This window comes from Martes martes (genome assembly GCF_963455335.1).
Source record: "Martes martes genome assembly, chromosome: 8".
Lineage (NCBI taxonomy): Eukaryota > Metazoa > Chordata > Mammalia > Carnivora > Mustelidae > Martes > Martes martes.
This window is the reverse complement of record NC_137895.1, coordinates 84,076,474-84,093,752: the sequence shown is the minus strand read 5'-3', so window position 1 is coordinate 84,093,752 and position 17,279 is coordinate 84,076,474. Positions and strand designations below refer to the sequence as shown.

The 17,279-nt window shown below is 38.4% G+C and overlaps 1 protein-coding gene across 1 annotated transcript; it reads right to left on the bottom strand.

The window, feature by feature from the left end:
* Positions 1 to 10,656: 10,656 nt before the first annotated feature.
* LOC308347099 (olfactory receptor 8S1-like) lies at positions 10,657 to 11,601 on the bottom strand (the record flags this gene model as incomplete). The annotated part of the gene is made up of 1 exon (XM_080810246.1): positions 10,657 to 11,601. One exon carries the CDS (start codon positions 11,599 to 11,601, stop codon positions 10,657 to 10,659), a length of 945 nt encoding a protein of 314 aa, XP_080666372.1.
* Between the last annotated feature and the right edge of the window lie 5,678 nt (positions 11,602 to 17,279).

Here is a 17,279-nt window from a genome sequence, read left to right as displayed (position 1 = left end):
CATGATGATGCAAAAGTTGGATATTCATCTTTTTTTTTTTTTTTAAATTTATTTATTTGTTAGAGAGCGAGCGAGCGAGCACAGGCAGACAGAGTGGTAGGCAGAGGCAGAGGGAGAAGCAGGCTCCCCGCCGAGCAAGGAGCCCGATGTGGGACTTGATCCCAGGACGCTGGGATCATGACCTGAGCTGAAGGCAGCCGCTTAACCAACTGAGCCACCCAGGCGTCCCTGGATATTCATCTTTTCTGATGAAAAGATTTTTATCCATTCACCTGTTGAAAGGCATCTCATCTCTTTTCACAGTTTGGCTATTGTGGACATTGCTGCTATGAACACTGAGGTGCATGTGACACTTTTTTTTTTCACTGCATCCGTATCTTTGGGGTAAATACCCAGTAGTGCAATTGCCAGGTCATAGGATATCTCTATTTTCAACTTTTTGAGGAATTTCCACATGGATTTTCCAAAGCGGCTACACCACCTGCATTCCCACAAACAGTGAAAGAGGGTTCCCCTTTCTCCACAACCTCTCCAGGATTTGTCCTTTCTTGCCTTGTCAATTTTGGCCATTCTAACTGGTGTAAGGTGGTATCTCAATGTGGTTTTGATTTGAATTTCCCTGATGGCTAATGACAATGAACATTTTTCCATGTGTCTGGTAGCCATTTGTATGTCTTCTTTGGAGAAGTGTCTGTTCACGCTTTCTGTCCGTTTTTTGACTTGATTATTTGTTTTTTGGGTGTTGAGTTTGAGAGGTTCTTTATAGAACCTGGATATTAGCCCTTCGTAGTGTCATTTGCAAATATCGTCTCCCATTCCATGGGTTGTCTCTTTGTTTTGTTGACTGTTTCATTTACTGTGCAGAAGCTTTTTATCTTGATGAATCCCAAAAGTTCATTTTTGCTTTTGTTTTCCTTGCCTTTGGAGACAAGTCTTGAGAGAAGTTTCTGTGGTCGATGTCAAAGAGGTTACTGCCTATGTTCTCCTCTAGGATTTTGCTGGATTCCTATCTCACATTGAGGTCTTTCATCCATTTTGAGTTTTATCTTTGTGTATGGTATAAGAGAATGGTTGAGTTTCATTCTTCTGCACATAGCTGTCCAATTTTCCCAGCACCATTTGTTGAAGAGACTGTCTTTTTTTCATTAAATATTTTTTCCTGCTTTGTCAGAGATTAGTTGACCATTGAGTTAAGGGTCCATATCTGGGCTCTCTACTCTGTTCCATCAGTCTGTGTGTCTGTTTTTGTGCCAATACCATGCTGTCTTGGTGATCACAGCTTTGTAATATACCTTGAAATCAGGCAACATGATGCCCCCAGCTTTGTTTTTCTTTTCCAACATTTCATTGGTGATTTGGGGTCTCTTCTGCTTCCATACAAATTTTAGGATTGTTTGTTTCAGCCCTTTGAAAAATGCCGATGGTATTTTGATTGGGATGACATTGAAAGTATAGATTGGTCTGGGAAGCATAGACATTTTAACAATGTTTATTCTTCTGATCCATGAGCATGGAATATTTTTCTATCTTTTTGTGTCTTCTTCAATTTATTTCATGAGTGTTCTGTAGTTCCTCGAGTATAGATCCTTCACCTCTTTGGTTAGGTTTATTCCAAGGTATCTTATGGTTTTTGGTGCTATTGTAAATGGATTGATTCTCTAATGTCCCTTTCTACAGTTTTATTGTTAGTCTATAAGAAGACAACTGATTTCTGTGCATTGATTTTGTATCCTGCCACATTATTGAATTGCTGAATGAGTTCTAGTAATTTGGAGTTGGAGTCTTTCGGGTTTTCCACATAAAGTATCATGTCATCTGTGAAGAGAGAGAGTTTGGCTTTTGTTTTTTGCCAATTTGAATACCTTTTATTTCTTTTTGTTGTCTGGTTGCTGTTGCTAGGACTTCTTGTACTATGTTGAACAATAGTGGTGAGGTAGGGCATCCTTGTCATGTTTCTGATCTCAGTGGGAAGGCTCTCAGCTTTTCCCCATTGAGAATGATGTTCACTGTGTGTTTTTCATAGATGGATTTTATGAAATTGAGGAATGTTCCGACTATCCCTATACTCTGAAGAGTTTTAATCAGGAATGGATGTTGTATTTTGTCAAATGCTTTTTCCACATTCCATAAAATGTGGTTGTTATATCTTCTCTTATTTATGTGTTCTATCACATTGATTGATTTGTGAATGTTGAACCACCTTGCATCCCAGGGATAAATCCTACCTGGTCATGACGAATAATCCTTTTAATGTACTGTTGTATCCCATTAGCTAAGATCTTGTTGAGAATTTTGGCATGGGTATTCATCAGAGATATTGGTCTGTAATTCTCCTTTTTGATGGGGTCTTTGCCTGGTTTTGGGATCAAGGTAATGCTGGCCTCATAGAAAAAGTCTGGAAATTTTCCTTCTGTTTCTATTTTTTGAAACAGCTTCAGGAGAAGAGGTAGTATTTCTTCTTTGAGTGTTTGGTAGAATTCCCCATGGAATCCATCAGTTCCTGGACTCTTGTTCTTGGGGAGGTTTTTGATCACTGCTTCAATCTCGTTTCTGGTTATTGGTCTACTCAGGTTGTCGATTTCTTCCTGTTTCAGTCTTGGAAGTTTATAGGTTTCCAGGAAGGCATCCATTTCTTCTAGGTTGCTAAATTTACTGGCATATAGCTGTTGATAATAGTTTCTGATAATTGTTATTTCCTTGGTATTAGTCATGATCTCACCCCTTTCATTCATTATTTTATTAATTTGGGCCTTTCTCTCTTTCTCTTTTCTCTTGGATAAGTCTGGCCAGTGGTTGATCGATCTTACTAATTCTTTCAAAGAACTGGCTTCTAGTTTTGTTGATGTGTTTTATTGTATTTCTGGAGTCTAATTCATTGATCTCTGCTCTAATCTTAATTACTTCCCTTCTCATGCATAGGTTGGGCTTAATTTGGTCTTGAATATCCAGATCCTTAAGGTGTAAAGATCGTTTGTGTATTCGGGATTTTTTTTTTTTTTTTTTAAGTGAGGCTTGGATGACTCTGTGTTTCCCATTTAGGACTGCCTTTGCCATAGCCCGTAGGTTTTGGAGCGATGTGTCGTTGTTCTCATTGGTTTCTATGCAATGTTTAAGTTCTTCTCTGATTTCCTAGTTGACCCAAACTTTCTTGAGCAGGATGGTCTTTAGCTTCCAAGTGTTTGAATTTCTTCCAAATTTTTTCTTGTGACTGAGTTCCAGTTTCAAAGCATTGTGGTCTGAGAATATGCAGAGAAGAATCTCAATCTTTTGGTATCAGTTGAGACTGATTTGTGACCCAGTATGTGGTCTATTCTAGAGAAAGTTCCATGCACACTCGAGAAGAATGAGTGTTCTGTTGTTTTAGGGTGGAATGTTCTGTATATATCTATGAGGTCCACCTGGCCCAGTGTGTCATTCAAAGCTTTTTTCTTTGTTGATTTGCTGCTTAGATGATCTGTCTTGCTGAGAGTGGAGTGTTGAGATCTCCTACTATTAGTGTGCTATTATCAATATGTCTCTTCATTTCGGTTAACAGTTGGCTTGTGCAGTTGGCTGCTCCCATGTTGGGGGCATAGATATTTACAATTGTTAGATCTTCTTGTTGGATAGACCCTTTAAGAATGATATTGTGTCCTTCTGTATCTCTAACTACAATCTTTAGCTTAAAATCTAATTTGTCTGATGTGAGAGTTGCTACCCCAGCTTTCTTTTGAGGTCCATTGGCATGAAAAATGGTTCTCTATCCCTTCACTTTCAGTCTGGATGTATCTTTAGGTTTAAAGTGAGTCTCTTGTAGACCACGTAAGGTTGGGTTCTATCTTCTTATCCAGCGTGCAACCCTGTGCCATTTTATGGGAGCATTTAGGTCATTCACATTGAGAGTGATTATTGAAAGATATGATTTTATTGTCATCATGTTGCCTGTGAAGTCCTTGTTTCTATATATTGTTTCTGTAAATTTCCAATCTAAATTACTCTTGGGGTCTTTCTCCTTTTTATAGGACCCCCCTCAATATTTCTTTCAGGGCTGGCTTTGTGGTCACATATTCTTTTAGTTTCTGCTGGTCCTAGAAGCTCCTTTTTCATCCATCCATTCTGAATGACAACCTTGCTGGATAAAGAATTCTTGCCTGCATGTTATTCTCATTTAGTACCCTGAATATGTCTTACCAGCCCTTTCTGGCTTGCCAGGTCTCCGTGGATAAGTCTGACATTATTCTGATGTTCTTCCCTCTATAAGTAAGGAATCTCTTCCTCCTAACTGCCCTTAAGACGATTTCCTTGATGGGACGCCTGGGTGGCTCAGTTGGTTAAGACGCTGCCTTCAGTTCAGGTCATGATCCCAGGGTCCTGGGATCGAGTCCTGCATCAGACTCCTTGCTCTGCAGGGAGCCTGCTTCTCTCTCCACCTCTGCCTGCCTCTCTTCCTGTTTGTGCATGCTCTCGCTCTCTCTCTCTCTCTGACAAATAATAAATAAATAAATAAATAAATAAATAAAATAAAAAATCTAAAGATGGTTTCCTTGATTCTAAGATTTGCAAATTTTACTATTACATGTTCGGATGTTGGTCTGTTCTCCTTGACCTTGGGAGGAGTCCCCTCAGCCTCTAAGACACAAGTGCTTGTTTCATTCCTCCAGATTAGGGAAGTTCTCAGCGATGATTTGCTCATATACGTCTTTTAGTCCTCTCTTTCTACACACACCCTCAGGGATCCCAATAATTCTGACACTGGAATGTTTCATGGCATCATTTATTTCTCTAATTCTGTTTTCATGGATTTTAAGCTGTTTGTTCTAGGCCTCCTCCTGTTCCTTCTTTTCTATCAGTTTGTCTTCTAGATCGCTAATTAGTTCTTCTGCCTCATTTACACTAGCTATTAGAGTATCTAGATTAGACTGGGTCTCATTGGTAGCATGTTTAATTTCTGCCAGATCGGCTCTCATTTCTGCCCTTAGAGAATCTATGTTGCCATTAATAGTTTCTCCAGCCTAGTTTTGTCTTCATAACTGTTACCCTGAAGTCTATTTCTGACATCTTGCTTATATCCATATCCATTAGGTCTGCAGGAGAGGCCATTTTCTCTGGGTCTTTTCTTTGTTGGGAGTTCCTCCTCCTAGTCATTCTGTTGAGCTGTGGTTGAGGGGATGTACAGCTGAAAATATCAACCACAATCCAGGCAAGGTGCACCCTGGGAAAGTTTGGAGCAATCAGAAGCCACCACCAAAAAACCCCAGCCAAAATGAAACCCAAGAATAAGATTTATAAGGTACAAAAACAAAAACAAACAAGCAAACAAAAAGACCAACACCCCCCCCCCCCAAAAAATAAAAATAAAAATAAAAGGGGAGACATGAAGGGAATGTGGCTATAATTGCTTGGTGTGGTCAAGGTAGGGTATTTCACTTCTTCCTGGGTGTATTTTGTTCTCTCTGTTAGAGAACATTACTTCTCAGAGAGACAGGGAAATTAAAACTGGTATATATATAAAGATAGTATAAAAGATAGTATTGAACAGGGAGAAAAGGACTAATTTGAAGCTTATATCTATATCTATATTTATATCTATATCTGTATCTATATATAAAGAAAAAGAAAAAAGTATATGTGTGGAAAAGTTCAAGTTAAAAAGTTACTGTGGAATATGTTGTATTAAACATTTGGTTGAAATGAAAAGTAGGGGGAAATAATCAGAAGAAACATGAGAAAGAATTTTTAAAAAGAGAAAAGTTATATCTAAGAAACACGCAGGCCGTGAGACAACACCAGGAGCTTAATATACCATTTTCCCCTAGTGTTGGGGTTTTTCAGTTTTATAGGGACCCTGGGGTTGTTGTCCTCTTGTCGTCCTATCTTGTATTCTGGAGGAGGGGACTGCCACAATGTTTTTCAGTCAATCCTGCTTGGCCAGAGTTGCCCTTCCCACTGTCAAAGGGCTGGGCTCCATGGAAAGCAGTTTTTTGGGCTTTTGTTCTGATTGCTTTTGTTCTCTGGTGGCTTTTCATGCCTTTTCAGAGGGTCAGAGCAAAGGAAAATGTCCACACCCAGACCTCTGCCCCAGAGGAGAAAAGCCACAGTCTACTCCTCTCTGAATCCTCCAGAACACACAGTCTCCCCCTCTGTAAGCATTGCTGGAAACCACAGCTTCCCACAGGTGGTGCATACCCGCAGTGATCCTCTCAGCAGTGGGCCCTGGCCCCCACTTTTCTATGCACTTCCCCCCACCAGTGCCACCAAAACTGAGTGATCCCAGTCTAGGCAGGCCCAGGCCCAGGCTCCCAGCAGTGGCAACCCAGGATCTGTGGGTACTGATCCAAGCCAAGTCCCCTTGGGCACAGGCAGCAGCATCAGCCAGCCCCAGGTCCACAGGCTCAAGTCTGTGGCTGTGGCCACTCGGTCCCAGCATTTGTCCCTTAAGCTCCTGTGTTCTGTTTGAGTGCTATTATAAGTCCCTTCCCCTCCCACAGTCACTGGTCTCCAAGCTACCGTTGGTCCCCAGGCACAGGACACTTTTGCACTGGGGTATCACTTTCCAATGGCTAGCTTCTGGAGGTCCCCTTCCCCTTCTGTTTATCCTCCAACATCTCTCCATGCAATCACAGCTCTGGCCTTCGTACCTTTTGACTGATGATCCTCTGCCCCCATAGAGAAACTGTACTCTCAATGAAGTAGAGCATAACTGCACACTCTGTAAATGTCATCAGAAACAAAGTCTGAGAACTGTCACAATCATGAGGAGCTTAAGGAGACATGAATTAAATGTAATGTGCTATCTTGGGTGGAATCTTGGAAATTGGACTTTAGGTGACAACTAAGGAAATATGAATACATTGTAGAACTTAGTAATAATTTTTCAATATGGTTCATTAATTGTGATAAATGTGCCACACTAATGTAAAATATTAATAATGGAGACTGGGCAGGGGATATATGGGAATGCTCTGCACTATCTTTGCACCTTTTATGTAAACCTAAAACTATCCTGAAGTTAAAATTTTATTTAAAAAAAAAATCTTTTCCTTCCCAGCTCCAATCTCTTCATCCATGATAATCAATGTGACTGGCATGGATCAGTTCATTCATGACAGTGCCACATAGTCCAAAGTGTTCTGAATATTTCTCCAGGCTATTTTGGTGGATGGTGAGATATTGTTACCCTAAAACTTGGGAGGATGTTTTAAGTCTTTTAAAATATCTAGAGTAAGGTATCGATAAATAATAATAATAATAATAATAATTTTTTTCCAAAATAAACTGCTACCAAAAACATAAGTTTGATATGTCATTGTACTTAAAAACATTTCTCACTTTTATTATATCTCTTTTGTGTGTGTCTCAATTTGGCTGGGCCATGGTGCCCACACATTTGGTCAAACATTATCCTGAATGTTTCTGTGAGGATATTTTGGATGAGACTATCATTTAATCATTTAATTTGGGTGGATTTAGAGCAGAGCAGATTTCCTTCCAATAATATGACTGGGCCTTGTCCAATGGACTGGATAGAACAAAAGGCTGGCCTCTCCCAAACAGGAGGAGATTCTTCCAGTGGACTGCCTTTAAGCTTCATCTGCAACATCAGCTCTACCTGGTTCACCAGCTGATGGCTTTGGACTTGAACTGCAACTCTTTCCTGAAACTCCAGTCTGCCAGCCTCCTCCATCAGATTTTGGAATCACCAAGCCTCCACAATCGCATCGACAAATTCCTTGAAATAAATCTCATTTTATATATATATATATATATAGATATATATATATATATACACACACACACACACACACACACACACACATACACACACGTATATATATGTATATACATATATTATGTGTATTAGTAATGCTTCTCCAGAGAAATCGAAACAGTTGGATTTGTGTGTGTGTGTGTGTGTGTGTGTATTTTATTTATATATATATATACACACACATATACACACGTATATATATGTATATACGTATGTATATATGTATACATATCTATGTATACATATATACATACGTATATACATATATATACGTGTGTATATGTGTGTGTGTGTGTGTGTGTGTGTATAAAAAATACACACACACACACACACACACACACACAAATCCAACTGTTTCGATTTCTCTGGAGAAGCATTACTAATACACCCTCCTAAACAGGCACAAGAAGAAGAAGTTCCAGTACACTGCTGGAGGAGAAAATACCCAAAATTGGATGCATTGGAGTGGGTAAGAGGAACAGTTATTCTGTATCCATGTCACCCCTCCTCCAAAGTGGCACAACTCAGTGCCAAGAAAGATCTCCTCAGCTCATGGTTTCTCCCATGGAGGAAAATGGGAGTTTGTGAGTAAGCACCTGGCTTCCCAGTTGTATGGGATAAGGAAGAGGCCCACTTCTTTTTTGCCCCATCTAGAACACTAGGATATGCTGAATGACTAGGAGTGTTTTTCTTTTTCAATGTTTCCTTGGCGATTCATGGTCTTTTCTGCTTCCATAGAAATTTTAAGATTGTTTGTTTCAGCACTTTGAAAAATGCCAATGGTATTTTGATTGGGATGACATTGAAAGTATAGATTGGTCTGGGAAGCATAGACATTTTAACAATGTTTATTCTTCTGATCCATAAGCATGGAATATTTTTCTATCTTTTCGTGTCTTCTTCAATTTATTTCATGAGTGTTCTGTAGTTCCTCGAGTACAGACCCTTCACCTCTTTGGTTAGGTTTATTCCAAGGTATCTTATGGTTTTTGGTGCTATTGTAAATGGAATTGATTCTCTAATGTCCCTTTCTACAGTTTTATTGTTAGTCTATAAGAAGACAACTGATTTCTGTGCATTGATTTTGTATCCTGCCACATTACTGTATTGCTGAATGAATTCTTCTAATTTAGAGGTGGAGTCTTTTGAGTTTTCCACATATAGTATCATGTCATCTGTGAAGAGAGAGAGTTTGAGTTTTGTTTTTTGCTAATTTGAATACCTTTTATTTCTTTTTGTTGTCGGATTGCTGTTGCTAGGGCTTCTAGTACTATGTTCAACAGACAAATGGATAAAGAAGATGTCTTCCAAACACACAATGGAATATTACTCAGTTATCAGAAATGATGACTACCCAACTTTTGCATCAACATGGATGGAACTGGAGGGGATTATGCTGAGTGAAATAAGTCAAACAGAAAAAGTCAGTTATTATATGGTTTCAATTACTTTTGGGACATGAGGAATAGCATAAAGGACATTAGGAGAAGGAAGGGGGAAATGAAGGTGGGGGGAGGTTTGGAGGGGGAGAAGAACCATTTGAGACTGGACTCTGAGAAACAAACTGAGGATTTTAGAAGGGGGGGTAAGAATGGTTTGGCCAGGTGATGGGTATTAAGGAGGGCACGTATTGCATGGAGCACTGGGTGCCATACATAAACAATGAATCTTGGAACATTACATCAAAACTAATGATGTACTCTATGGTCACTAATGTAACATAATAATAAAAGAAAACCCAGAATACTCTCATAAACTTGGAGTAAAGAAAAAATTCTTAACCTTGCACAAAATGGCAAGTTATAAAGGGAAAAATGATTATATGGTCTTTAGTAAAATTAAGAATTTCTCTTCATCAAAACAACATTAATAGAATGAAAGTCAATCCACAGGGCAGAAGAGGAAAAGGTGCTTAACTTTATTAGTTATCAGAGAAATGCAAATACAACTTTTGATGCATTCAAAACTCACTAGAATTGGAAAATGGAAAAAAAAACACATAAAATACCATGTGTACTTACCATATGGGACAACTGGAATTCTCATAAACTACTATGGGAATATACAATTTTACAACCACTTTGGAAAAGTGCTTGGAAGCATAATGCCTACCTTATGATCACACAAAGCCACCTGTAGATATATACTAAAACAAAGCAAAACAGAAGTGTCTATGGTCAATGTGTACAGAATACTGATAGCTACACTATTCAGAATAGTCATAAACAAAAAGTTACATAAATATCCTACAACAGAAACAGATCAAGAAATTATGTATTCACATAATGGAAAATGATGCAACACTGAGTACAAACAGTATACAAATACATTATGCTTGGAGAGTTAGCTAAGTACAATACTGCGTGAATTAAGTCAGACACAAAGGAAATAGATGGTAGATTTCACTTATATGAAGAACAAGAGAAGGCAAAAGTAATGTATGGCCATAGATTACCTGTGAGGCTGGGATAGTATCACAAAGGGGGACTTGATCTGCTTGCTAGCTTTTTGATCATATTCTCTTTGAGAAAGCTTATTGTGCTGTATCCTCATATGTTGTGTACCTTTATGTATGTTATATTTTCATAAAAGTAGGTCAAATGCTAAAATTCTGCTACAAATCTATTTAGAAATAGGTAAAGGTCATTTATAGAGCTCACTTATATTCAATGATGGAAAATTAAAAATGATTCATGTTCTTACATTACTGAGACTGCTCAATAATTTGTTCAATTAAAATCCCTATGTATAAAAAATTAGAAGAAAATATACTGAATTTGGGTGATAAAATTGTTCACTATAGCATCTGTCAGCATTTAACAAGATGTGCATTCAGCAATTTTACTTAACATCAACCTAACAGATATCATCATGCATGCGGTTTGAGCCTAACTCCTAATAATCTCCATTCACAGTTTGCTACCTGTACTTTGCAAAAACTTGCCCAAGGTTCTTCTCAGTGCATTTTTAACCTCCTTGTTTTTCAGGCTGTAGATGAAAGGATTCACTAGGGGAGTAACCACACCATACTGTATGGAGAAGATCAGCTCCAGACGTGAGCCTGAGGTTGGCATTAGATGACGGAAGAAAGCTGAACCATAGAAGAAACTCACTGCAGTGAGGTGAGAGGAACAAGTGGAGAAGGCCTTGCTTCTGCCTGCAGTGGAGCTGATGCTCAGGATGGTGGAAACAATGTGCACATAGGAGATGAAGATTAGGAAGAATGTACCAAAGCCATGCAGGAGTGTGGAACAGACCAGGACAGTGAGGTTGATAGAGACATCAGAGCAGGACAAAGGGAAGAGGGAAGGCAGCTCACAGCTGTAGTGATGGATGGTTTTGGCCTCACAGAAATCCAAGTTTATTATCAGAGGGATATTAATGAGTGCATCTAGAAACCCCAGGCTCCATGAGCCCCACACAAGCTTCATATACAGCTGATTATTCATAACCTGGCCATAGAGGAGTGGGTGACAGATAGCAGCATAACGGTCATAGGCCATTGCTGACAGTAGGCAGACTTCTGTTCCTCCAAAGTCAAACAGAAAGAAGACTTGAGCCAGGCAAGCCTCTACTGAGATGGTTTTCCTCTGAGACAGGAGGTTTTCCAGTAGCCTAGGCACTATGGCAGTAGAGAAACAAAAGTCCACAAGAGAGAGGTGACTCAGGAAGAAGTACATAGGTGTGTGGAGTTGGGAATCTGCCCTGATGACCAACAACATCAATAGATTTCCCATTATAGTCAAGAGGTAAATCCCAAGGAAAAGCACAAAGAGCAGAACCTGGATGTGGGAGTCAACAGACAGGCCAAGGAGGATGAACTCTGTGATGGTGCTGTGGTTCCTCAAAGCCATTTAGAGAGGATATTCCCTAGAAATAAAAATAAGCATAAACCTCAAACCTTTGTTGACCACACTCAATTACCAGAAGAGGGGGCTTGAGCATAACTAGCTTATATTTCTTGTTTTTCCTCATTGATTTTTTTTTATATCCTTTCTTCCCAGACTGACATTCTGCTTCAATTATGAGTAGGTTAATCTCAGTATGGTATTACCCTATAGTTGATATTCTGTCTCAGAGATCACTGAAGGAATTCACAAATTCATGCAGACCTTGACCATGACTAATTTAGTCAGTTTCCTTCGATAGAAACTGCTTAGAAATATTACCTGTAATTTGCATATTTTAGAGAACTATCTACAATGGATGTTGCAAAACTTGTAATTTCTCCTCTATCACTGTTTCTTTCTTTCTTTCTTTTTTTAAAATTAACACATAATGTATTATTTGCTTCAGGAGTACAGGTCTGTGAATCATTAGTCTTAAACAATTCACAATACACAACTCACCATAGCACATACCCTCCCCAATGTCCATCACCAAGTCACCCTATCCTTCCCCTCCCTGCTCCAGCAGCCCTCAGTTTGTTTCCTGAGATTAAGAGTCTCCTGTGGTTTGTCTCCCTCCCCAGTTCCATCTTGTTTCATTTTTCCCTTCCTTCCCTCCATGAACCCCCATCCTGCCTCTCAAATTCCTCATATCAGAGAGATATGATAACTGTCTTTCTCTGATTGACTTATTTCACTTAGCATAATACCCTCTAGTTCCATCCACGTTGTTGCAAATGACAAGATTTCATTTTTTGATGGCCTCATAATATATATATTATATAAAATATATATTATATATATTTATATATTTTTATTTTAAATATATTTTTATTTTTTATTTGTATATATCTATATATATCTATCTATATCTATATCTATATATATCTATATGTGCATATATCCCACATCTTCTTTACCATTCATCTGTTAATGGACATCTAGTTTCTACCATAATTTGGCTATTGTGGTTATTGCTGTTATAAACATTGGGGTGCACATGCCCCTTCAGATGACTACATTTGCATCTTTAGGGTAAATACCCAGTAGTGTGATTACTGGGTCATAGGGTAGTTCTATTTTCAACTTTTTGAGGAACCTCCATACTGCTTTCTGGAGTGGCTGCACCAGCTTGCATTCCCACCAACAGTGTAGGAGGATTCCCCTTTCTCCGCATCCTCACCAACACCTATTATTTCCTGACTGGTTAATTTTAGCCATTCTGACTGGTGTGAGGTGGTATCTCACTGTAGTTTTGATTTGTAGTTCCCTGATGCTGAGTGATGTTGAGCAATTTTTCATGTATTTATTGGCCATTTGGATATCTTTGCAGAAATGTCTGTTCACGTCTTCTGCCCATTTCTTGATTGGATTATTTGTTTTGTTTTGTTTTGTTTTTTGGGTCTTGAGTTTGATAAGTTCTTTATAGATTTTGGATACTAGCTCTATCTGATATGTCATTTGTGAATATCTTCTCCCATTCTGTCAGTTGTCTTTTGGTTTTGTTGTTTCCTTTGCTGTGCAAAAGCTTTTTATCTTGATGAAGTCCCAATATTTCATTTTTGCCCTTGTTTCCTTTACCTTTGGCAATGTTTCTAGGAAGAAGTTGCCACAGGTGAGGTGAAAGAGTTGCTGCCTGTGTTCTCCTCAATGATTTTGATGAAGTCTGTTTCACAATGAGGTCTTTCATTCATTTTGAGTCTATTTTTGTGTGTGGTGTAAGGAAATGGTCCAGTTTCATTCTTCTGCATGTGGCTGCCCAATTTCAGTTTCATTCTTCTGCATGTGGCTGCCCAATTTTCCCAAAACCATTTGTTGAAGAGACTGTCTTTTTTCCACTGGACATTCTTTCCTGCTTTGTTGAAGATTAGTTGACCATTATCACTCAGTTTCTTACTCCCATTTAAAACCTTGCTAAATTGCTCAATGACATTATTTTGTCTTCCTTTAGCTTTTTTACAATCTATTTCACATATATTGTCAATTTCATCTTTGGGGCAAGACTGAAACATGTTATCAGAATCTTAGTGTATGTGTGCTTGTATGTATACAAGTGTCTTTGTATACATATGGTGTATGGTGGAGGGTGGAGTAAAACGAATGAGGGCAGAGCTTGCTGAGTCCATTTTACAGAAGAGAAAATTGAGTATCAGAGGTAATGTTACTTGTCTAAATTGCCAATGTGAATAGTCAGTATTAGTTGCACTATATAGGACTCTAAGAGGTGTCTCTATCATGCCATGTCTTCCAAAGAAGACTTGGCAGTGAATGTATAATTCACTGTATAATGAATGTATAATTATAATTGCCCATATATTATCCCATAGAAAGCCCCAATTCTGAGGGCAAATTAGTGCATTTTCCTCCAAGTACTTTATGGACATCCTTTCTTTTTGCTTTTGCTCAAACACCGGCTCTATCTGGAATACCTTATCTATAGACAAAATTTTATTTATTTTTTGACATTACCTCAATTTCAACTTTTTCCCTAAGTTTTCATTGATTAGTCTCTTTCTGAATTCACCATAATATGTAATAATAGAACTTTTAAAAAATTGTGTGCCACTTTAACTCTGAAGTTTACATGTTTTCTGTTGTGTCACAGGATATCTGTATCAGAAGTGGTCAGTCAGGGAACCTGAACTGTACAGACATTTCTCTGGCATCTTATTATAGCTGGGGATGACTCATGATTTCTTCAAGTCTTAGTTTCTTCATCTGAAAAAGAGTTAATTACTAAACTGCTTACTTTATCTAGTATTACCACAGGACTATTTATTGTGATTGCTGTTTAGATTCTACATGCCTAAAAAAATGTTTTGGTTTCTCAAAAAAAAAATTGTGTGCCATATAAGTTCTAGGTACACCTACCAAACTCCAGATGCAAGTTGAAGTAAATCATTTTGTAAAGATTTTTAAAATAAGGAAACAAAAGTATTTGAGTATCATGCCAAATGACTAATATCATGATTCCAACTCTGAACTCTTTTATTATGAAGCCTGTATTTTTTTCTCTTCTGAGTCTCTACTTCTTTTCTGAGGAGTTTCTTAAGAATTCTTGTGTTTCTCTACAGTATGCTCTAACTCACTAATTCATGATAAGTAATTCTGTTCCTGGGAGACTACCACATGAATCCATGTTTTGTTGTCATAGTTAGTGTTAGTGTGCATTTGTAATGTTATTAATGTTTTCCATTTCATGATGCTGTAATTTCATGGAGGCAGTGATCATGCTTTACCGTATTTGGCATCCAGAACACTCAGCCTGGTGAAGGGACATGCATCGAGTTTAACCTCAGTGAGTATTTGTTGAATAAAGAAAGAAATAATGAAATGAAGAGTATAGACTATATAGGTAACATTTTGGGGGAAGGTTCCAGACCCATAAACTTGATAAAGATTCAACATTAAAGCTAAGTGAAGAGAAAGGAATGCTGTGTGTGTATGTGTGTGCATGTGTGTGTGTGTGTGTGTGTGTGTGCGTGTGCATGTAGGAGGAGGAGAAAGTGGAGAAGGACGAGGAAGAGGAGTCAGATTGTTGGTGCTATGGAGGGTCTAGTAGCGGACTTTACCCACTTCATTCACAATTCTTCTTTTCACTTGTTTATACTTCTACCATATTTCTGTAAGCCCATAATTCAGACAGCAGATATTTACAGGTGGACTACTATATGCCAGGCTATGCTAGGCACTGAGAAGAAGACAACATGGTATATACAACTGTTTAACTATTTTATAAATACCTGTGTTTTTTTCCTCTGATTTTGTCACTCCTGTCTAGTATTCAGGGATTCTGTTTAGCCTTTCCCTGGGGCTATATACTTAGGTTGTGCCTCTTGAAATGTCTTGCTTGGCTTTGTAATGCCACAAAAACTCTAGCCTGTCCTCTTGTGCTCAGATCTGCCCTGTATTCTTGAGTTTTGTCATGATACTGTAAAGTCTGACCTTGATGTTGCCCAAAGGGCTCACACGAAGTTTAATCCTGTAGAGCAGCCACCTTCCCAGTGCTTGTCCTTTTTGATTATTTCCCCACTATTAATATTGAATATTTAAATACTTTCCAGGCTATGGGATTTTCTTCAATTCAGTTTCCATCTCAGTTCTGCTCTAGCCTTATATGCAGCATAGATGGCAACTTAAATTTAACAGGGAAGGAGAACAAACTGTTGAAAAAAATAAGTTTCAATGACCCCTCTTATCTCTGCTTTTATCAAGTCCTGTTAGAAGAAAACAATTTTCTGTTCTCTACATTAGTAAATAAAACAAAATTAAAAAGTAAATTGAGACTGCTTTCCTTAAGAATAAGAACATTTCTGTGTTTGGGATTTTCTGTATGAATTAGGCTTATGATTGCTTCATTTCTTTCACACTTACTCTTTATCTACATTGTGAGCATTTACTCATCCAGAAGGATCACAGTGTCTTCAGTTCACATTGAAGTTCATGAGATATAGCCTAGATTTAGAATAGGTGGAGAAGGGTCATCCTAGATCCTCAAAGAGAAAATAGAGGTCAATACAGAAGTTAGAAGTTAGCTTGGCTTTCTAATTTCCATTAGAGTCATATATGAGCGCTTATTAAACATGTCTCCAACCTTTGGTTCTGTCTGATCTGCTTTATAGATCACTATGATGTAGATTTTTGTGTTTTTTAAAAAGATTTATTTATTTATTTGAGAGAGAGAGAGAGAGCGCATTGTGTGCAAGTGGGAGTGGGGGGGGGGTGCAGAGCAAAAGGGAAGAGAGAAGCAGACTCCCTCCTGAGGTGGAGACCAATGTGGGCTTCAATTTCAGGACCCTGAGTTCATGACCTGAGCTGAAATCAAGAGTCAGATGCCCAAATGACTGAACCACGCAGGCTTCCTGATTTTTTTTTTTTAAAGAGTCATCTCATTTTATCATTGGATATTTATTCCACTGGAATGACTGTGTTTAAACATAGAGTGGCACTTCTAATCAGTCACAATATTAATCCCTTTAGATCTAATAATGATGACGGTGATGATATTGAAAAGATACAGCTTAATCCAAGCACTTTACGTATATTAACATAGTTCTTTCCTGTAAGAGACCCATGATACATCCTTTTTCTTTCTTTTAAACAGATGAGGACCTGAGGCAGACGGCATTTAAGAACTCTGCCCAAGAGACACCTGGGTGGCTCAGTGGGTGAAGCCTCTGCCTTCAGCTCAGGTCATGGATCTCAGGGTCCTGGGATCAAGCCCCACATTGGGCTCTCTGCTCAGCAGGGAGCCTGCTTCCCCTCCTCTCTCTGCCTGCTGCTCTGCCTACTTGTGATCTCTCTCCCTCTGTCAAATAAATAAATAAATTAAAAAAAAAAAAAGAACTCTGCCCAAGGTCAAATAGGCACCAAGTGGAGAACTTATAATTTGAGCTCAGGCAGTTTGGTAATGTACCTTAATCACATCCTTTCCAAAGGGAGGAGTAGTTGGGAAACCTCCCTTGACAAAGAAAACAAACATAGGTTTCTTAACACTTTGTCAATTTCAAATGTATTTAATTTTAAAATGTTAGTTAATTTCACAAATGCTGGGACAGACGGATCAATAAGAAAAGGAAGAGCGAGAGAGAGATTAAGTATTTCCTCTATTTACTGACCAAAGGTACAAAAGTTTGTATACTCAG